This window comes from Mesocricetus auratus, unplaced genomic scaffold, assembly GCF_017639785.1.
Source record: "Mesocricetus auratus isolate SY011 unplaced genomic scaffold, BCM_Maur_2.0 Super-Scaffold_15014, whole genome shotgun sequence".
Lineage (NCBI taxonomy): Eukaryota > Metazoa > Chordata > Mammalia > Rodentia > Cricetidae > Mesocricetus > Mesocricetus auratus.
In genome coordinates, this window is record NW_024429186.1 from 18,116,618 (window position 1) to 18,135,353 (window position 18,736).

The 18,736-nt window shown below is 39.7% G+C and overlaps 1 protein-coding gene across 4 annotated transcripts in view; it reads left to right on the forward strand.

Annotated features, from left to right (window-relative positions):
- The first annotated feature begins 80 nt into the window (after positions 1 to 80).
- Positions 81 to 18,736, forward strand: part of Rps6ka5 (ribosomal protein S6 kinase A5) — a 151,935-nt gene continuing 133,279 nt past the window's right edge. The window contains exon 1 of one of the 4 annotated variants that reach the window (XM_005068407.4): positions 81 to 202. In XM_005068407.4, coding sequence (XP_005068464.1) covers positions 109 to 202 — 94 coding nt within the window. In that variant the 5' untranslated portion in view covers positions 81 to 108. Of the gene's footprint in view, positions 203 to 370; positions 503 to 549; positions 569 to 18,736 lie in introns of those variants that run through there. The other 3 variants (XM_040742627.1, XM_040742628.1, XM_021226201.2) reach the window with 3 other exon arrangements.

Consider the following 18,736-nt stretch of genomic DNA (forward strand, 5'->3'; position numbering starts at 1 on the left):
GTTGTGGCGTTGCCGCAGCTCGGCTCCTGGGGCTGGGAAGAGACGGGGCGTCTGCTGTCCCATCAGGGTCCCCTCAGAGCGACCCGCGCGATCGGAAAGAGGGTGAAGATGGAGGGGGAGGGCGGCGGCAGCGGCGGCGGCGCGGGCACCAGCGGGGACGGCGGCGAGCAGCTCCTCACTGTCAAGCACGAGCTGCGGACCGGTGAGCGACCCCGCCCTCTGCCGGCCGGGCCGGCCGCGGAGGCGCGCCTGGGAGCCCGCTGGGGCGCGCGCGCAGCCCAAGGGGGGCGCGGGCTGGGGAGGCCGGCCGAGGGCGGGGCTTCGTGGGCAGAGGCAAGTCCGGGGGTCCCGGGAGGCTCTGGGCAGGGAGCCGAAAGTTTGCCCGCACCGGGCCCCCAGTGTCGGGTCCTGGCCTGGGAGGATGCCTTCGCGCCCCCCTTCCTGCACAGGTGACACATCTGTCACTACACGCTGTCTCCAGCGAAAGGTGCTCTTTGCCTGGGTGAGCCGCGCGTTGTCCTGGAGCGTGAACTCACTTTACCCTGCACCTCTGCCTCGGGTGGTCCAGGTGCGGAGGTGCGGAGTGTGTATGTGTGAGTGTGCGCGTGTGTGTACGTGCGTGTGCGTGTTTACCATCCCTAAGGGATAACGATCCTGCGACCGAGACACGAGGGGTAGTTGGTTCCTGGCTAGTCTCTGGTGAGGTAGAGTCTTCGAGTAGTCCTTTCTCCTAGAGTTATCGTGAAGTATCTATACTCGCCTTGAATTTCTTGCCAGCGTCTTTTGGGAAGCAGCCTGTATATAAATGTAAAGTTCTAGGTCTTCTAGGAGGCTTCAGCGCTTACATCCCCGATGCTGGAGATCAGTAAAGCTGTGTGTGCTAAGCTTTTTACTTTTTAAATTGCTTTTTCATTGTGTACGTTCAGGCTTTATTTCGGAAAATCCTTACCTGTACCAATGTTACAGTTAGGGCCTCCCCTCACACTTTTTTTTTGAACGGAGAATGTATTTTAATGACTTGTTTGTTATTAACGTCAGTGGTTTAAGATTTTGGACACTAAGTCTTCGGGCATACTGAAGCACTCTTATATTTTTGGTTGTGTGCCTAGTAATGGCGAGCCCTCTCTCCAGCCCAAAGGAAGTAGATAGAGAGGGTAAGTGGTAGGTTTCAGGTGTAAGATGGGTCCACCTTGCATTTATTTTGGACAGATTGTAAAGTTAGCTCTGCTCCAGAATTAGTTTCGTTATTTCTAATGAGATTGCTCATTAGTATTCCAGTCTTATGACTTAGCATAAGATGTCAAATTCATGCTTTCTTAATTCAACAGTTTTAAATATTGTCATTTTTGATTGTTCTGACTCTATAAAATATCTTGAGTATTTTTGAGTTCCTAACATGTGTAGATCCCCTTGGTTGAACTTTTCCTTCCAAATTTAACCAACAGCTGATGATTTCAATAGGCTTTTAAGTCATTTTCTCAGTTTACATTTATCCAGTATTAATACCTAGCTTACACCAGGTGCAGTGTCATATGCTTTCTAGAAGTGAGGATTTTGGTCCTCCCATCTTACATAACGATTCCCTGTGTTCTCGTTCTCTCTCTCTCTCTCTCTCTCTCTCTCTCTCTCTCTCTCTCTCTCTCTCTCTCTCTCTCTGAGTAATCATACTGTACAGCAAATGCTACTTGAATTCTTGCACCCCTCAGCTACTGATCATGGAGCAACAACAGTCTTTTGCACAAGGATCAAGGGGCAACCCTACTTTTTAGTAGTCATCCAGCTGCTCAGTTTCTGAATTTTGAAAACATTGCTGGTTCTGTAGAAAACAATAAGCACTGTTTTATTTCCCCTTCTCAACAAACTGTGAATCATCCGCTTTAAGTTTGCACTTAGAGGCTTTGCTGATGGGTGATGAGATTGTACTGAACTCACTACTGATGTGAAAGGAAAGGAACAGTCAGTTTATTGTATTGCCAAACACTTGAACATCTGATCACATGTAATGATCAAAAACACTGTTTAATACAACTTGAAAGAGTCACTCACCCATGTTCCTCTTAGCACTTGGTGCTATAATAGGCTCTAGACTCTAGCAATGTGATCTGATGTGGTCCCTTCTCACGCCTTTTGGACAGGTAGTGGGTGATTGTATTGTTTGCCAAAGGAAGAGTGAAAATGCAGTTAGAAACCCAGTCTGAGGGCGTGGAAATGGCTCTGGTATGTAGACAATAGCATGGCACACTTGGACGTAGAGTTGGAAGACAGTGATGGATGTTACTAGCTGTGTCACTCTGCTGTCTGTATAGTCACTGCACTCTGTCAGGGTTACTGCTTTCATCTGTAAGATGTGACAGTTGAATGAGACACTCTTGGAAAAATGTTAGTCAGCTTACCTGGCACATAGTAGGCAGTAGGAAATGTTAGTAGAATGAAAATCTAAAAAGTTACTTCAAAATCAGATCTTATTGTAAAATGTATGAATTAACCTAGTGTACCCGAAAAACAAACTAAATCACTTGGTAGTTAGTCATTACCACATGGTTTGGTTATTATATTTTTCCATAGTTGTTTTCCCTTCTCAAGCAAAGTGTAAACTCCTTCCAGTTTTTCTGTTGTTGAGCAGGCTGTGCATATCTTGCACATCACAACACATAGTACTTTAATAATTCATTTATCTGGGCTTGAGGCGATGGCTCTGCGGGGTAGAATACTTGCCATACAAATGTGAGGACCTGAGTTTGGATCCTTAGGACCCACAATAAACCTGGGTATGGTCATGTGTGGTGGTTTGAAAGAAAATGCCCCCCAGAGGGAGTGGCACTATTAGGAGGCATGGTCTTGTAGGTGTGACCTCGTTGGAGAAAGTGTGTCACTGTGGAGGTGGGCTTTGAGGTCTCCTGTGCTTAAACTACTCCCAGTGAGGTAGACCACTTCCTGTTGCCTGTATGCCAAGATGTAAGAACTTTTTAGCTCCTTTTCTAGCACTGTGTCTGCCTGCACATCCCCATGTTCCCTGCCATAATGATAATGGACTAAAACTCTGAAACTGTAAACCAGTTTTCCTTTATGTCGAAATAGAAACTCTAAGACACAGTGTGTGTCTGTAATCCTAGTGCTTGTGTAGCACCATGCAAACTGGAGACAGAAGAGTCTCTGGAAGCTTGCAGGCGAGCTAGCCTGGTATACACAGGGGTGATGAACAAAAGAGCCCTTTCTTAAACAGGGTGGAAGGTGAGGATGGATACAGTGGCACATGTGTATCCATACACAAACAAGGTGTGTGTGTGTGTGTGTGTGTGTGTGTGTACACTCGCACATATGTATGTATGGGTACACACACACAACACACACACACACACACAGAGCTATCTGTCAGATGGTAAGGTCCTTGAGGATAGAAATCATGTTTGTTCCTTTTTTTTTTTTTTTTTGGTCTATTTGTAACCTGTGTGGTAGGTGTTCAAATATTTGTTGGGTGAATTCAATTGGATGAATAATAAGGTAAGGTTTGCAGATATTAAGTCTTGATAAGTTGATGACGGTAACTATAAAAGTTGAAGTATACAGAATTGAAGATTAAGCAAGTCAATATAAATCTTGAGCATTTTGTTTTCTGGCTTACATGGTATTGATGATACCAAAAATGATTAAAAAATGTTCTGCTGTCTGTTTGTAGAGGAAGAGCCCATAGACCATAGATACCAGTAATCAGGATATAATATTTAAGTATAATAATAGAAAGACACAAAATATATAGATGCAACAAAAGGAAGATTAAACCTTTAACCTCTAAATAGTCAAATGTAACTTGGTTAAAAACCAGTGAAAAAGGGGGCTTATTTTACTCACTCATTTATTCAACAAATACATTGTCACCTTTTATGTACTGAGTGCTGTTTTACATGGTGAAGTTAATACAGTGACTTCTCCACTGGAAAGATAGGTCTGAGGAATCATACTACATTGCCTCTGCTGTGTCTGAAATCTCTTGTAGTCCATGCGCCGTCTTAATTCTTCTTCACTGTTGTCTAACTTTCCCCCAGGAGGTAGAAAATGGACAGCATTGAAGTTCTACATTTTATAGTTTCAGCTATTGAAGGATACTATCTATTTTCCAGTTTCAATTAAATTCTGAGAGAAGGACTTTATTGGCTTAGTTTTGATCTGGTGTCTGTTTTTGGCAGATTCAGTTAAGACTATGTGATAGGATCATGTCCTAATATGCCAGCAGCTACAGCAAACCTATCCATAGAGGATAAACTAAATTCTTAGAGGAGGAGGGGTTGCTGGGTGGATAATTCCTTTGATTCCTGTCCTTGGGAGAGTGCCTAACATTAATGAGAGTGTTGTAGAAGGTTATCTATTATGTGGGAACAATGGAAACTCCAGTGGCTTATAGAACATGATTTGTGTTTGTTAGGGATTTGATGGTTCTACTCAGACCATCATCAGTGGGAAAAGTCTCACTAGGCCATATCCCCAGATGAAGAACTAGGAAATTAATGATTGTTCAGAGAGGGAGAATAAGTCTTCCCTAGGGATGAGACCCCTAATGCAGTGTCAGTGGTTAACCCTAAAATTATATGCGTATGAGCAGCACTAAAATGGACCCAACAGGTGCACTTATAATTTATTTGCATATTATATAACAATAAATAGTAATGAAAGATAAAGGAGTCCCAGATTTGAGAGAGGATAAGGGAAGAGGTACGGGAAAGGTCAGAAGGAGAAAAGGGATGGGGAAAAAAAGGATGTAAATACAGTATACATATGTGAAATTTAAAAAATAAATTTAAACCCTGAAATAATTAAGATGTTAGTCAGAACTACAGTCAGCTGAACTTGTCTGCAGCTAGTGACTCCCCTTCAAAGCCTGCTCACTCATATGTATTGCAAAGGCTGTATTGGTTCCTTTCTGTGTGGACCTTTCCATAAGGATGCTTAGTATTGGAATGACACAGAAGCTGGCTTCTTCCCAGACAAGTGGTCCAAGAGAGCAAAGTGGAGGCTACATGCTGCTTTTGTTAAATGGCTTTATCTAACGTATATATATACTATATACATACAGCAAGGTACTTTTAAGTATACAGCAAATTGTAGTATAACCATCACTGAAACCTAATTTTAAAACATTTTTTATCATCCTATGAAGAAACTTCATACTCATTTACACTTAGTCATCCTACATTCCCACTACCCAGGGCTAGCCAACCAATATTTTCTGTCTATACCTTTGCCCATTATTTTATTTTAATACAATTGTGCACTTTTATAACTAATTTTTCAGCTATTCAGTTGATTGACATTTGGGTTGTTTCTACTTTTTGTGCCATGCACATTTGTAGACAACAATTTTCATGTGTCTGTTTTCATTTCTTTTGGGTATTAACCAACAGTAAAATTGTTGGATCTTATGGAGCTGAATTTTTTATACTGAACTTTTTCCCTCAGCAGTTTATGAGGGATTATGTTTTACCATAGCATAGCCAATGTTTGTTATTATCTGTCTTATGTCTTACACTTTTAGCCATCCTAGAATGGGTGAAATGTATCTTACATTATATTTTGACTTGTATTTCTCTGATGATGTTGCATATGCTTTTAAGCACTTAAGATATGCAAGTAGACCTTGTATATCTTTGGAGAAATGTTTACTTCTATCTTTGGCCTATTTTGAAGTTGGTTATTTCTACCCTCTCCCTCCCCCCCTCTGTTTTGAGACAGTCTCACTATATAAACCTGGCTGGCCTGGAACTCACAAAGATCCTAATTCCTTTTTTATTATTGGAAATTCTTTATTTTAGATACACATCTCTTATTAAATACATGATTACAATTCTTTTCATAAAATCATCTTTCCATTTTTTTGGAGGAGGGTGGTATTCTGAGTAGCATGAAAGGCTTGAATTTTGATGAAAACTAATTTGTTTCCCACCCCCGTTTTGTTCTGTCATAGACATGCCTTTGTTTTCCTTTGAGAGTTTTAGGCTTTTTAGCTGTTAGAACAAGATTTCTGAATTTGAATTAATTGTTATATATTGTATGGGTTAGTGATCCAGATTCATGTTTTGGTATGTAGACATTAAGTTGTCCTTGTGCCATTTTTGAAAAAAAATGCTCTTTCCCTATTTGTCTTGGCACCTTCTTTGAAAAATCAATTAACCATAGATATATTGGTTGATTTTAGATTTTCAGTTCTCTTCCATTGTTTCTCTTTTAGCTAACACCATAAAACTGCACTCTACAAACTTAGTTTTCAAGTTGGAAAGTACAAATCTTGTTGCTTTCTTTTTTCCAAGATTATCTTGGAAAATAATTATTATTCTGGGTCCCTTGATTTTTTTACATATGAGTTTAGTATCAGCTTGTTTCTTCAAAGAAGCTATTTGGGTATGTTCTGATATGGATTGCACTCATTTTATAGATTAGTTTTGAGAATGTTGCCATCTTAGCAGTGTTAAATCTGGCTCATGAACATGGGATGTTTTTCTATTTGTGTAGTTCTTCCATTTTTTGGACAGTGTTTTGTTGTTTATAGAGTATAAGTTTGTCCTTCTTTTGTTAAATTTATTCCTAAATATTTCATTTTTTGATGTATACTATAATAGTAATGAAATTATTCTATTTTTGGAATGTTAATTCTAGGTGTCGAGATCTATTATGTCTTGTAACCTTGCTTAACTAGTTTATTAGTTCTAATAGTACTTTAATGTATGACTTAGTATTTTTATTCACTAGGTTATATTGTGGTTATCTTTGTACACAAAATACACACATATGTGTGTGTGTGTTGTGTGTGTGTGTGTGTGTGTGTGTGTGTGAGAGAGAGAGAGAGAGAGAGAGAGAGAGTGAATCAGTTAGTTTTACTCCCTTCTTCTAACATGAATGCATCTGCAGGAGTAGGCATCCTTGTCTAGTGCCTTATCTAGCAGGAAAGTATTAATTATCCATCACTAATTACAGGGCTAGCTGTGGGCTTTCTGTGGATGCCTTACACAAACTGAGAAAGTTTCCTTCTGTTGCTGGTGTTTAATGGGCAGAGTGCTAGACTTTTTCAGATGCTTTTCTTCATCTATTGAGATAATGATGTAGTTTTGTTTTATTGATGGGGTTTATCAAATTGATTGATTATTCGATGTTAAGATGGCCTTACATGCTGGGATAAACTTGGGTGATCATTATCCTTTTTTACAAGCTGCTGAAGTCAATTTACTATTATTTTGTTGAGGACTTTTGTGTTTATTATTCATTAGAGGTATCTGTTTTCTTATTTTGTGATGTTTCTCAAAAAAAATCTTGACTTTTTTGCCACCAACTATAGAGTTTCCCTATAGAGGTTGAGTACTGAAATTCACATTTAAAGTCTTTTAAGTAAAGATGTAACAAAGGTCAGAGTATAGGCCATAGATTTGAATTTGCTCCTAATTTGTTGTGTGACCTGGAGTAAATTATTTGCCTTTCTGAGCCTAAATATTCTTATTCATAGTGACACCCAGACTACTTACTAGAATTAAGCTGGTGTTTTATGGTATTTCTGTGTAGCAGACAAGGTCAAGAATTATTATTTGCTTTTTGAAATTACTATTTTACCAGATGAATCATGTGGAATTCCACTTAAAAAGAACAGTCCCCTGATGGATGGAGTTGGTTCTTTCCTTCCACCTTTATGTAGGTTCCAGGGACTGAATCCAGGCCACTAGGCTTCAGTTTTACCTGCCAAGCTGTCCTGCTGCTGCTCTGCTCCCCCCTCCCCCAACGATTCCCTGCAACTAGGTTCTTGAGAGTCTAAAAGAAAATCACTTTTAAATTTTCTATTGTGAATGTCAAGAGATTGAGAAAATAGTCTCTTTAAACCAAGAGAGTGGCATCTCAACCCTGTGTCAAAGGAGATTCAAGTGTATTTTATATTTTCAGTCTGGGGAGAAGCCTCAGGTGACCTAATGTATTAACCCAACATTAACCTCTGCTTTACAGTGAGGGAACATCTTGAAGCTACAGACAGATGTGTTTTGATGGGCAGGGTTAAACTCTTTCATGTGAACAAGAGGTTTGTGAGAGCTCCTCTAGGGAAAATCTGACACCTTTTTGTGTTGGTTGAATTTCACAGTTAATTTCAGGTTGAGAGATGTCAGTCCTCAAATGCAGTGGGAGGGGGAGGGAAGAGGCTGCCACAGGCATCACCTTTGAATTCTGTGAATGATTTGCAGATCTTTGTATTCACCTCAAAGGTGTATTTTTTTGGGGGGGGGGGGGGTCAGGGAACATGAATAGGTTCTAAAATAGTATCTTAACCTCACTGTGTTTGTCCCTCTTGCTCAAATGTAGTTATTCCTCCCCAAATCAAATGAGTTCCCTAAAATTGTAAGTGAACTCTCACTTTTTCCTTTTTTTTTCCGATCATGTTAGACTGCAGGGAGAATAGGGAGATGAGGTTTTGTGTGTGTGCCTGGAGCTCACTTTTTCTAGACTGGCTGGCCAGAAAGCCTGTAGGATCGGTTTTTGCCTCCCAGTAAGGGGGTTACAGTCGAATGCTGCCATGCCCAGCTTCCCTTTCCTTTCTTTCCTTTTGTTTCCTTGTTTGTTTTTGGAGACAGGACCATAGCCTTGGTTGTCCTGGAACTTGCTGTGTAAGCTAGACTGGCCTTGAATTCACAGAGATCCATTTACCTCTGCCTCTGAAGTGCTGGGATTAAAGCACCACCTTGCCCAGCTTGTCTGTGGGTGCTAAGTATCTGAACACAGGTTCACATTGCAAGCATTTTACCCACAAAGCCTTCTCTCCAGCCCTCAAGTTCCCAGGTTTTAGTATAGTGCTGGGTATTGTAGTTATTTTATCAAATTCATGCTTGTCTTAATGGGCCTCTTTTTAAATAATGTACATATTCTTGACCTCTGAAAAATCATATAAATGGTATTTTTAATATCATTATTTGGAATAGAGAAAGTAAACTTGGTACTTAAAATAATTTTATCTTAACTCTTTTATTTAAATTTTTTCTGATTGGGTTTCTATTTCTGATTCATACTTTTCTAACATGCCATCTTTATCATTTAGGCAATGTTAATGAGTTTTTGTAGGTACATATGCAAATGTGTGTGTTTACAAGTGTGCAGATGAGTGTGTTTGTGCCTGTGAAGGCTAGTGAACACACTCAGGTACCATCTGTCTTTTTTTTTTGGACTTGCCACGTAGGCTTATGCTAGCTGGCTAGTGAACCCCAGGGATCTGCCTGTTTCCACCTAATGAGTATGGATTACTTATAATCTGTGTGTTCCTAACCTGAAAATTGTTAAGTAACATTTTAAATACCAAATTAGTTGGGATATAGGGGAGTGTGTATTCCAATTATGAGGCCCAGATTTTTTTTTTCCTATATGGGTTCTGATGATCAGACAGGTCACAAGCACATTACTAATTGAAGTAGCTCATTAGCTCATAATGAAGTCTTGTGTATTTGGCTGGATAATGACCTCTCTTCTTCCTAAATATACCCAGGTTCTAACCTCAGGAATCCTGGGAGTATGCTACATATTACATGTCAAGAGAAACTTTGCATGTGCGATTAAGCATCCTGGGGTTGGAAGATTATGATGGTTTGTCTAATCACACTGGTAGGAAAATTGGAGAGCCAAAGTCAGAGGTGACTTGAGAGTGGAGGCAGGTCAGCATGATGCCATTGCTACAAAGGGTCAAGACTTACAGCCTCTAGATGTTGGGTAACTGATATTTCTCTAGAATGCCTCAGAGAAGCACAGCTCTGTAGTCATCTTGATTTTTACCTCAGTTTCAGACTTCCGATTTCCAGAGCTGTAAGAAAAGAAACTCATGTTGTTAATAAACCTTCAAGTTTATGCTAATCTTCCCAGCAGCAATAGTAAGCCAGTACATTTCTTTAAGATGTATTGAACCAGCAGCTCAGTTTGCTCCAAGAGACAATTTTGTCCCAGTGTTGTGATAACAGAAATTATCACAGATAGCAATAAATTAAACCATTTACGTTGAAAATAGTGTCATTTTGTAGAGTTAGAGTGCTCTCCTTTCTGAGGCCTCCAGATGTGACATTCATTTCTTATCTTACCCTAAAGCTAGCTGTGTTGCTTTGAACCAGCTGTTCTGTTTTTCATAGGAATGCTCTGAGTGGGCACCTGAGTAGATTTTTTTTCCATAAAGGTTCTTGCTATAACTCAGGCTAGCCTCAAATTTGCAATGAGCTTCCTGCTTTAATTCCCAAAGCTGGGATTACAGGAGTGCACCCGTAGTCCTGACCCTAGGAGACTTGCATTAATTAGGTGGGTGGCACACAGCACCTGACTGTGCATATAGCCTCAGTTTTCTCCTTGTGTCAGTTGTGCTGTTCTTATTTTTCTCCTTTCATCTCTTTATGTAATCATAATAATACTCCTTTTATATTTTCCATACTAAAGCATGGATTGAAAGATAAAGATAAGTATCCTTACATTTAAATATGTATATTCATAGCACAGACAATATGGAAAATGTGGGAGGGAAGACAGTTGACTTTCTAGTATTTTGCTTTAGTAAAATCTTGGTCATTCTGTTTTTATTTTTTAACTTTATACTAAAGAAAAGAAAGTAAATTCTCTTATCAGTAGATCTTTTATTTTTTGATCAGATATAAAACAATAAATCAGTAAAATAGAGGCATACTTAAAGGAATTCTCTAGGCAAACATTCTGAGACTGTACACAGCACTCCTTTTATCAGGCACTTGTCTGCATAAATGGGAAATCCTATCATTAACTGATATATTCAGTCAGCTGAAGCACTCTGTCCTCTAACCCTGCAAGTAATCTGATGTAGGAATATGTGTTTTTCTTAAAGGAAGAATTATCTAAAGTACATTGTAAAGTAAATGTCACTGCTGTCCAAATACAATGTTTTAGCAGTATACTTGCATTCACAACTTCCATGATCTTATCTTGTTTGCCTTTATACTCATGCTATTTATTTTGTAATCAAACATCAGAGTTAGGATTAGTATGGAACAAATGTAATTGGCCACTTACATATAAAACTCAAAGTTTTACTCCAAGAACAGATTTAGAGACCCACAGCAAGACATTGTGCAGAGAGAGTGTCTAAATTGGAGGTCTCTGTCAAATTCTTCTTCCTCTGAGCTCTGGGAATCCAGTGGAAGAGGACACAGAAAGATTGTAAGAGACAGAGGAGACAGAGGACTCCAGGAGAACAAGGCCCTCTCAGTCAACTAAGCAAGGCTCATGTGAGCTCACAGAGACTGAAGCAGTAAGCACAGGGCTTACAGGAGTCGGTCACAGCAAATATGTTTTAGCCATTAGCTTAGTATTTTCATGAGCCTCCTGACTGTGGGAACAAGTGGGTCTCTGACTCTCGTGCCTACTCTTGGACTCTTTTCCTCCTGTTGGTTTGTCATGTCCAAATTCTATATGATAGTTTTTTCTTTTATCTTACTGCATTTATTATTGTATTTTATTCTTTTTGTTTGTTTGTTTTTTGAGATAGGACTTCTCTGTGTAACAGCTCTGGGTGTATTGGAACTTGTTTTATAGACAGACCAGACCAGACTGCCCTCAAACTCACAGAGTGCTGGCCTTACAGTTGTGCACCACCACTGCCCTACTGTTGTATCTTAACGTTACAGAAATAAAACAGAACACTCAAACTTTTGACCTAAGGTTTTCATTGTAAACTGGGCAAAGCAGTGACAGTGTCTATTCATCCATTTGAGATTATTAAATTTTTAGTAGAGAACAATTAGAAATGACTTCTGCCATCACTATCTAATACTTGACCTTATATATCTGATCATGTAACTAACTTTAAGACTGCAGTTGTCATAGACGGTTTTGTCTAATGGTAAGTTAGCACTGTGCAATGGATGAGCTAGTCTATGAATGCCTTGGCTGTCATGGATGGGGTGAAAGATGACAGAACAAAGCATTTCTGTCAAAGGAGCAATGGAGATGGTTCAAAAGTCAGAAATGACATAGTACACTGAGGTTTCTGGAGGAAAGACTTCTGACTAGATTATCATATCCAAGAAATGTACAGGAAATATGACTGAAGTGGTAGCCAGGACCATTTATTGCAAGATTTAATAGGTTATGATGAACTATTAAGGCATTGTGTATAAACATAAAGCCATTTGGGAGCTGATTAAATTAATTTGTAATGTACAAAACGATTCCCATTGCTTTGAAGAAGATGTATGAAGAGGGCCAGGTAGGACTCTATTACAGAAATTCAGATGGATTATAAAGGTTATGGTTAGGTAATAATTGGTATTGAGAATTCTGAGTGTATTGGAGAAGTATTTAGGAGGTAGAATAAATAGAACATGGCATTATATTGATGTGAGCTCTTTAGCAAGAGGTAGTTCATTGAAGTAGTATGCTTAATTTCAGTTTGCTTCAGTAGCCTGCCATAACTCACACTTGGGTTGCTCTTGGTCTTCATGACCTGATTGGGTTCTCTGTTTAGGGTATCACAAAATGGAGACCTAGGGGTTAGCCAGGCTTGGTTGTTTTTTGAAAGTTCTGGGTAAAAACATACTTTCAAGTTCCAGCTTCTTGTTGCTAGAATTCAGGGCCTGTAATTGTCAGCTTGAAGTTCCAGTTTCTTTGTTGGCTGTCAGTAAGGGATCACTTTAAGCTTCTAGATCATTGGTTCTCAATTTTCCTAATACAGTTCCTCATGTTGTGGTGACCTTCAACCATAAAATTAGTTTTGCTGCTATTTCATAATTAATTTTGCTACTTTTATAAATCATAATGCAAATAATCATGTTTTCAAATGGTGTTTGGGATTATAACCCACAGGTTGAGAACCTCTGTTCTAGATGGTATGCATTCCTTTTCCAGTAGCTCTCCTGTTTTAAGCCAGCAAAAGCATATCAGTTCCTTCAGGTGCTTTGACTTTGGCCTTTGGGTCTCCTCTGACCTATAGGCCCAGATTTAAAGAGACTCATATGATTAGCTTGGAGCCTACCTGGATTATTTTCCCATTTACAGGATCAAGTTATTTGGGACTTCACATTTGTAGACTCCCTTTATTATAAAGTGATTTATTGACTCTGGGAGGAGAGTATATGAAGAGTTAAGTAACTGGGGCCATTTTAGGATTTCCATATGGTGGACTAGGAGAGATGAATATATAGGTCTGCAGGAAGCATGGGGCCTTGTTGAACAGATGAACTTTACCTTTTAGGGACCTTTGACATGTACTGATGGATATATATGGTGATAGTAATTATGGGTCATGAAACCTTATATGTTACAGTACTTTTAACTCATTCAAGTCAGGAAGTAATGTTGTGAAGCTAGTCCTGTTATTGTTATTGTACAATTGCTAGTCCTGTTACTTTATCAATGGGGAAACTGAGTCTTAGAGAGGTGACTTGCCTAGTGTTACCCAGGAAGTAAGTAGAAGAATTTGTTTTGAAATCCAAGCATGTTTGGGCACAAATAAGAATTCTGGTGTCACAAAAAATGTAAATACCCCTAAAGCCAAATTAGTAGGGGAGATCTCTTTAGAGGACATAGAACTGAGTCCTGAAAAACTAAAAGAAAATCATCAAAAAATAAATTCACAGGAAGAGCCTGGAGAAACCCTTGGGGTCTGTTGTGTTATGGATGCCTACTGAAGAGGATGGGGGTGTGTATGTGGGGTTGTCTATTCTGCTGACCAAAAGGTAGCTTTGTTAAGGGCATTCTGGTGAAAGTTGAGTAGGGGAAAGTCAGATTGGAATGGGTTGAAGAGTGAGTTACAAGTGAGGTAACTTTGGAGAGACTTTGTTCTGGAGGGGATTGAAATAGGGTGTCAGGGAGGGTTATTTTCTGTTTCCTTGTTTCAAGATGACTGATGTTAGATCATGCTAAAGCACCATTAGTAGTGTCACAGAGACTGAAACTGCACTAGACCGTAGTTATGGTGTCAAGAACCCTGAGAAGGGGTAGAATTTAGTTTACTTGGGGCTAGAGGGCAGGTTGGTGAAAAGAGAACTGTTTCTGTTATAAAGGAGTGGGGGAAAGGATACAGGTGCATTTGTAGATTTGGTGACAGGAAGATAAGTTTTGAGGGCATGATTGTTTTGTCCCTCAGTGAATTGTGAAGAAAAGGCAATTCTTTATTCAAAAGAAACAACTTCATTGTTTAAAAAAATTGTTATTCGGATCTTTGGAAAAATCCTAGATACAGAAAAACATCCTAAGAATATTTTTCCTTGCAGGCTGTACAGTTCAACTTGTAGAGTTGCAGAACAACTTACTGAAGAGGTTTTCAGGCCCAGTCAACCAGTTTCTGTGCCTTCTATGGCTTATACCAGATTCTTGGCTTAATTTTCTTCTTCTTTTTTTAAGTATTCTGTGTTTATCTTAGTTCTAAATTATTCTTCCTTGGTACGTATATTGGAGGGAAAGGCAGTTACTGCTTTATTCACGCTTTGTTTTTGACTCAGTTTTTGCATGGGTTCCACCACTTAATTCCAGAATCACTTGGATAAGTGATAAAACATTGTTATTTTATACACACAGAGTACAGTAAGTCTTCAAGGTAAGTGATCACAGCAATAAGAGAAATAGGCAGCATTGTTTTAAAGTGCACAGTTATTAAATATAACATTGTTCGGCTGCGAGAGGAGTGCTCTCCAGAGACATGGTTTGAGGCCCCACCACCAATCTAAACAGCTTCAGAACAGCTTACCACATGGCAGTTAAAAGGAACCTAATGTGCTAGTGATTTTGCTGATTTTTCAAGCTCTCATGCTTTTGCTAGGATTGGGTTATTTGGATTTTGTAGACAGGAATCCTGGCTTTAGCATTCAGTTAGGTATTTGCTGTTAGGACTATGCTGGACACTTCTTAACTGTAGCTTATCTGATAAGTTGCTTTATAAATATTTTCTCCCATGGACAGGAAGGAGGAAAAAACCAAACCCTTCAAATAGCATCAATAGACTTTTTTTTTCCTCACTGCATACAATTGTCACCTTTGGACTGAAATTAAATTAGCCCAGGAATATTATGCTTTGTAATGCTGAATAAGAAAAGATAAGATTTTATGGGAAGATATATTTTATGTATCTTACTTGATTGGTCCCAGAAAATGAGATTGTAAAATACACATTTTTCTAGTTGGTATATTAAAGGTAAATGTTAAGCATATTAAATAGAGAGGCTCAATTCAGCTTGTGCTCTACACCTATTAAAAATGACTACTTCAGATTTTGCCCTCCCCATGTTCTCTTTTCCACAAACATATGTGTGCCTTTCTCTTATGAGCCATCCAGCCAACTAATCAACCATCTGAAGTCCTCTAGTTACTCTTATCGGTCCTCTTTGCACAGGATTTTGGATGGGCTGTTTATTCCTTTAGTTTCTATGTTTTTATCTCCCTTCACTCTGATGTGCTTTAGTAGCAGGCCTCCAATCTCAACAGCTCCATGGAAACTAAGTTCTTTAACCTGCTCCTCTTTTGCCTCTTTGGAGCAGCTGATGCTTGAGTGTGGATGCTAGTCTCCTTGCTTAACAACAGAATACTCTTCTGCTTGGCTCTTTCTCCCATGGACTTGCCCCATTTCCTTCCACCGCTGTCTCTGATTCTTTCTATAGTTCTCTTTTGAGTTCAGCCCTCTTTTTGTGTACCTACTCTTACATGGAGACCAAGATATTATCATTGTTCGAACTGTTAGCCAAGTCTCTGTTTTTAGACAGATCTCTTGTATTCCTCATTATTCACTTCCATCACATAAAACATTCAGATTGTCCACAGATACCTTAGTCTGTCAAGCTAAACGGTGTTTCTTCTTCCAGCTTTCCATGTTTTATTATGTGACACTAACATCCTCATCCTGCCAAGGCTCTAGCTACAAATATTGGATTTCTCTCTCTTATATGTTTCTTGCTTACCAGTTTACTATCCCTGTTGTGTCAATTATAACTGAACTGTCTCCTTTATTTATTTCTTGCTCATTATTGAAATAGAAAAGTCTTAGTTCAGTGTCTTAAGTTAATGATCACAGCTAACATTTATTGAACTGTGTGTGCCTGGTCACGGACACCCTTTTGCACTGGAGACACTTGAGGGTGGCAGTCACAGCTTGATATTGTATCTCATAACCTTTGGTGCACAGTCTTCCAACCTTTTGGTCTCACTTTGAAGTTCATGTGTAGCTGTGATAAACACTTCTGGGTCAGCCTCAGTCTTCTTCAGGTTGATGGCATTTTCCTTGATGCACACATGCTACACGTTTTGCACTTTTAATTCAAGAGCATTGATTCTTGCTTTAAGGCTTTAGGATACTGGTGAGAGCTGACTCAGCAATCGTAAATGTTTGCTAAAGTGAAAAGCATTAATAGTCCACTGGGGCAACCTTTAACTTACAAGGTGTGGGAGCTGATAATATACGTACTGCTTCTCTGTATTGATTCTTGAGTGGAAAATTCTCAGAGGCATTCCATCTGTTTTTCGGAAGAGCTAGATTAGATTGAGTTGATAATGTACCCTTGTTTCTCTCTTTTACTCTTGTCAATATCTCCTTATTTCATCTCATTGGGATTACCTTCCAAATAAACCACTTGCATAGCAGTCCGGGATAAGACTGTTAGTGTCTATAAAGTGAGTTAAAAAGCATACCCTTGGATGGGGTGTTAGAGAGGGTTACTCAATAGAGGGTTACTCTTTAGATCCTATTGTTTGTAGCAGTGGGTAGTGACAGGATCAATACTAGCATAGAATAGAAGGGGGAAGAGTTGCACATATATGATAACTCTAGGAGTTGAGTGTTTGGGGGACAGTGGTACTATTAAGACCTCTGAATTGGCTGACTCAGCTTTTGAAACCTTGGAAACAAAAAAGAGGATTCTCATGGAAGCCTTTGGGAAGACCTATAAAACCCATGGCTGTAGATAAATTATGGTAAAAATATTGGACCAGGGATATTTAATCATAAGGGTAGAAGAGCTTTATACCTTTTGTTGTGGTAAGTTTGTATTGTCAGTTGGGCTTAACTGGTATTGTGTGTCAGAACTTCCTTCTGGATTTTGGGCTAACACTTGATGTAAGAACATTTGGGGTGAATAGACAGAGGGGCAGAAACACTGATGGTTTAAAGTGATGTTCTAACCCCCACACGCTGTTGCTAATCTGCTGTGTCATATCATCAGTATGGAGCATTGGCTAGCCCTCCAGTTTCCCCAGATCTGTTGGATTACCTCCATCTGCTTCTGGGAGTCTAGGGCTAGTGTGTGTAGCTTCTCTGCAGGCCACTGACACCATTGAGGTTAGAGCTGAAGATACCTACAGATACACACTTTTGTTTGTCCTTGTGGGTTCCAGCTTGTTCTCAGGGGTCTAGTTTAACCTTGTTCTTTATATCTTTTTATTTGCCTTTCTTTTCTAACTACATGCCCTGCTGTCCTTTACTTTAGCTTCAGATGTGGAGCAGGCAGTCTCCACAGAGACCAACTCCCACACTTCTGTGAGACCCAAACCCTCTTTAAGTCTCTTATTATATATCATCTACAATAGTTATAACTTAAAAAATGTGTCTTTGACAGATGTTCAAGGCCAAAGACAGGACCCTAATATGGAAAGAGTAGGACTCTTAGAAGCTAGGAAACAAGGAGGACCCTTGGAAAGACATACAGGGTCCCCTGGAGAAGGGGAAAGGTACAAGATCTCCTGAGCAAATTGGGAGCATGGGGGTCATTAGGAGATAGAGAAGGGGAGAAGAGGGGGAGGAGGAGGACATGAGGGAGCAAGAAGATTGAGTGGAGGGAAGACTAGAGGAGAACAAGAAAAGAGATACCTTAATAAGAGGGAGTCATATAGGTTTAAAAAGAAATCTGGCACTAGGGAAATGTTCAGAGATCTACAAGGTTGACCCCACCTAAGAATCTAAGCAATAGTGGAGAGGTTACCTTAAATGCCCTTCCCCTATAATGAGAATGATGACTACCTTATATGCCATCCTAGAGCCTTCATCCAGTAGCTGATGGAAGCAAAAGCAGACACCACAGATAAACAATGAGCTGAACTCTGGAATCCAGTTGTAGAGAGGGAGGAGTCAAAGGGGTCAAGACCAGGCTGAGGAAACCCACAGAAACAGCTGACCTGAACAAGAGGGAGCTCATGGTTCCCAGACTGATAGCTGGGAAACCAGCATAGGACTGAACCAGGCCTCCTGAACATGGGTGTCAGTTAGGAGGCCTGGACAGTCTATGGGGCCTTTGGTAGTGGAACAGTATTTATCCCTAGTACACGAATGTACTTTGGGAACCTATTCCACATAGAGGGATACTCTCTCAGCCTAGACACATGCCCTCCCCAAGATGTCACAGTCTTTGATGATCCCCCATGGAAGGCCTCACCCTCCCTGAGGAGTGGATGGGGAGTTGGTGGGGATCATGGGAGGATGGGAGGAAGAGGGAACTGGGGTTGATATGTGAAATACAATTATTTCTAATTTAAATAAAAAACTCTAGAAAAAAAAGAGTAGGACTCTTAGGTGTCTTTTGGCTCAAATTTAACACATTGCTAGACAAGAACAGACCATGGTTCTTTGGAGACTATGCAACGATTCCATTGAATGGAGTGCCTCACATATTTTTGATATTAAAATTTGCCCCAAATTTTTGCTAGAACAGTAACTAGGCATAAGTCTCAATATAATTCAAACAGAATGGTAGTGTTATTGTACTGGGGGAAAATAGACAATTCCATTCCAGTGCTGGTCTTG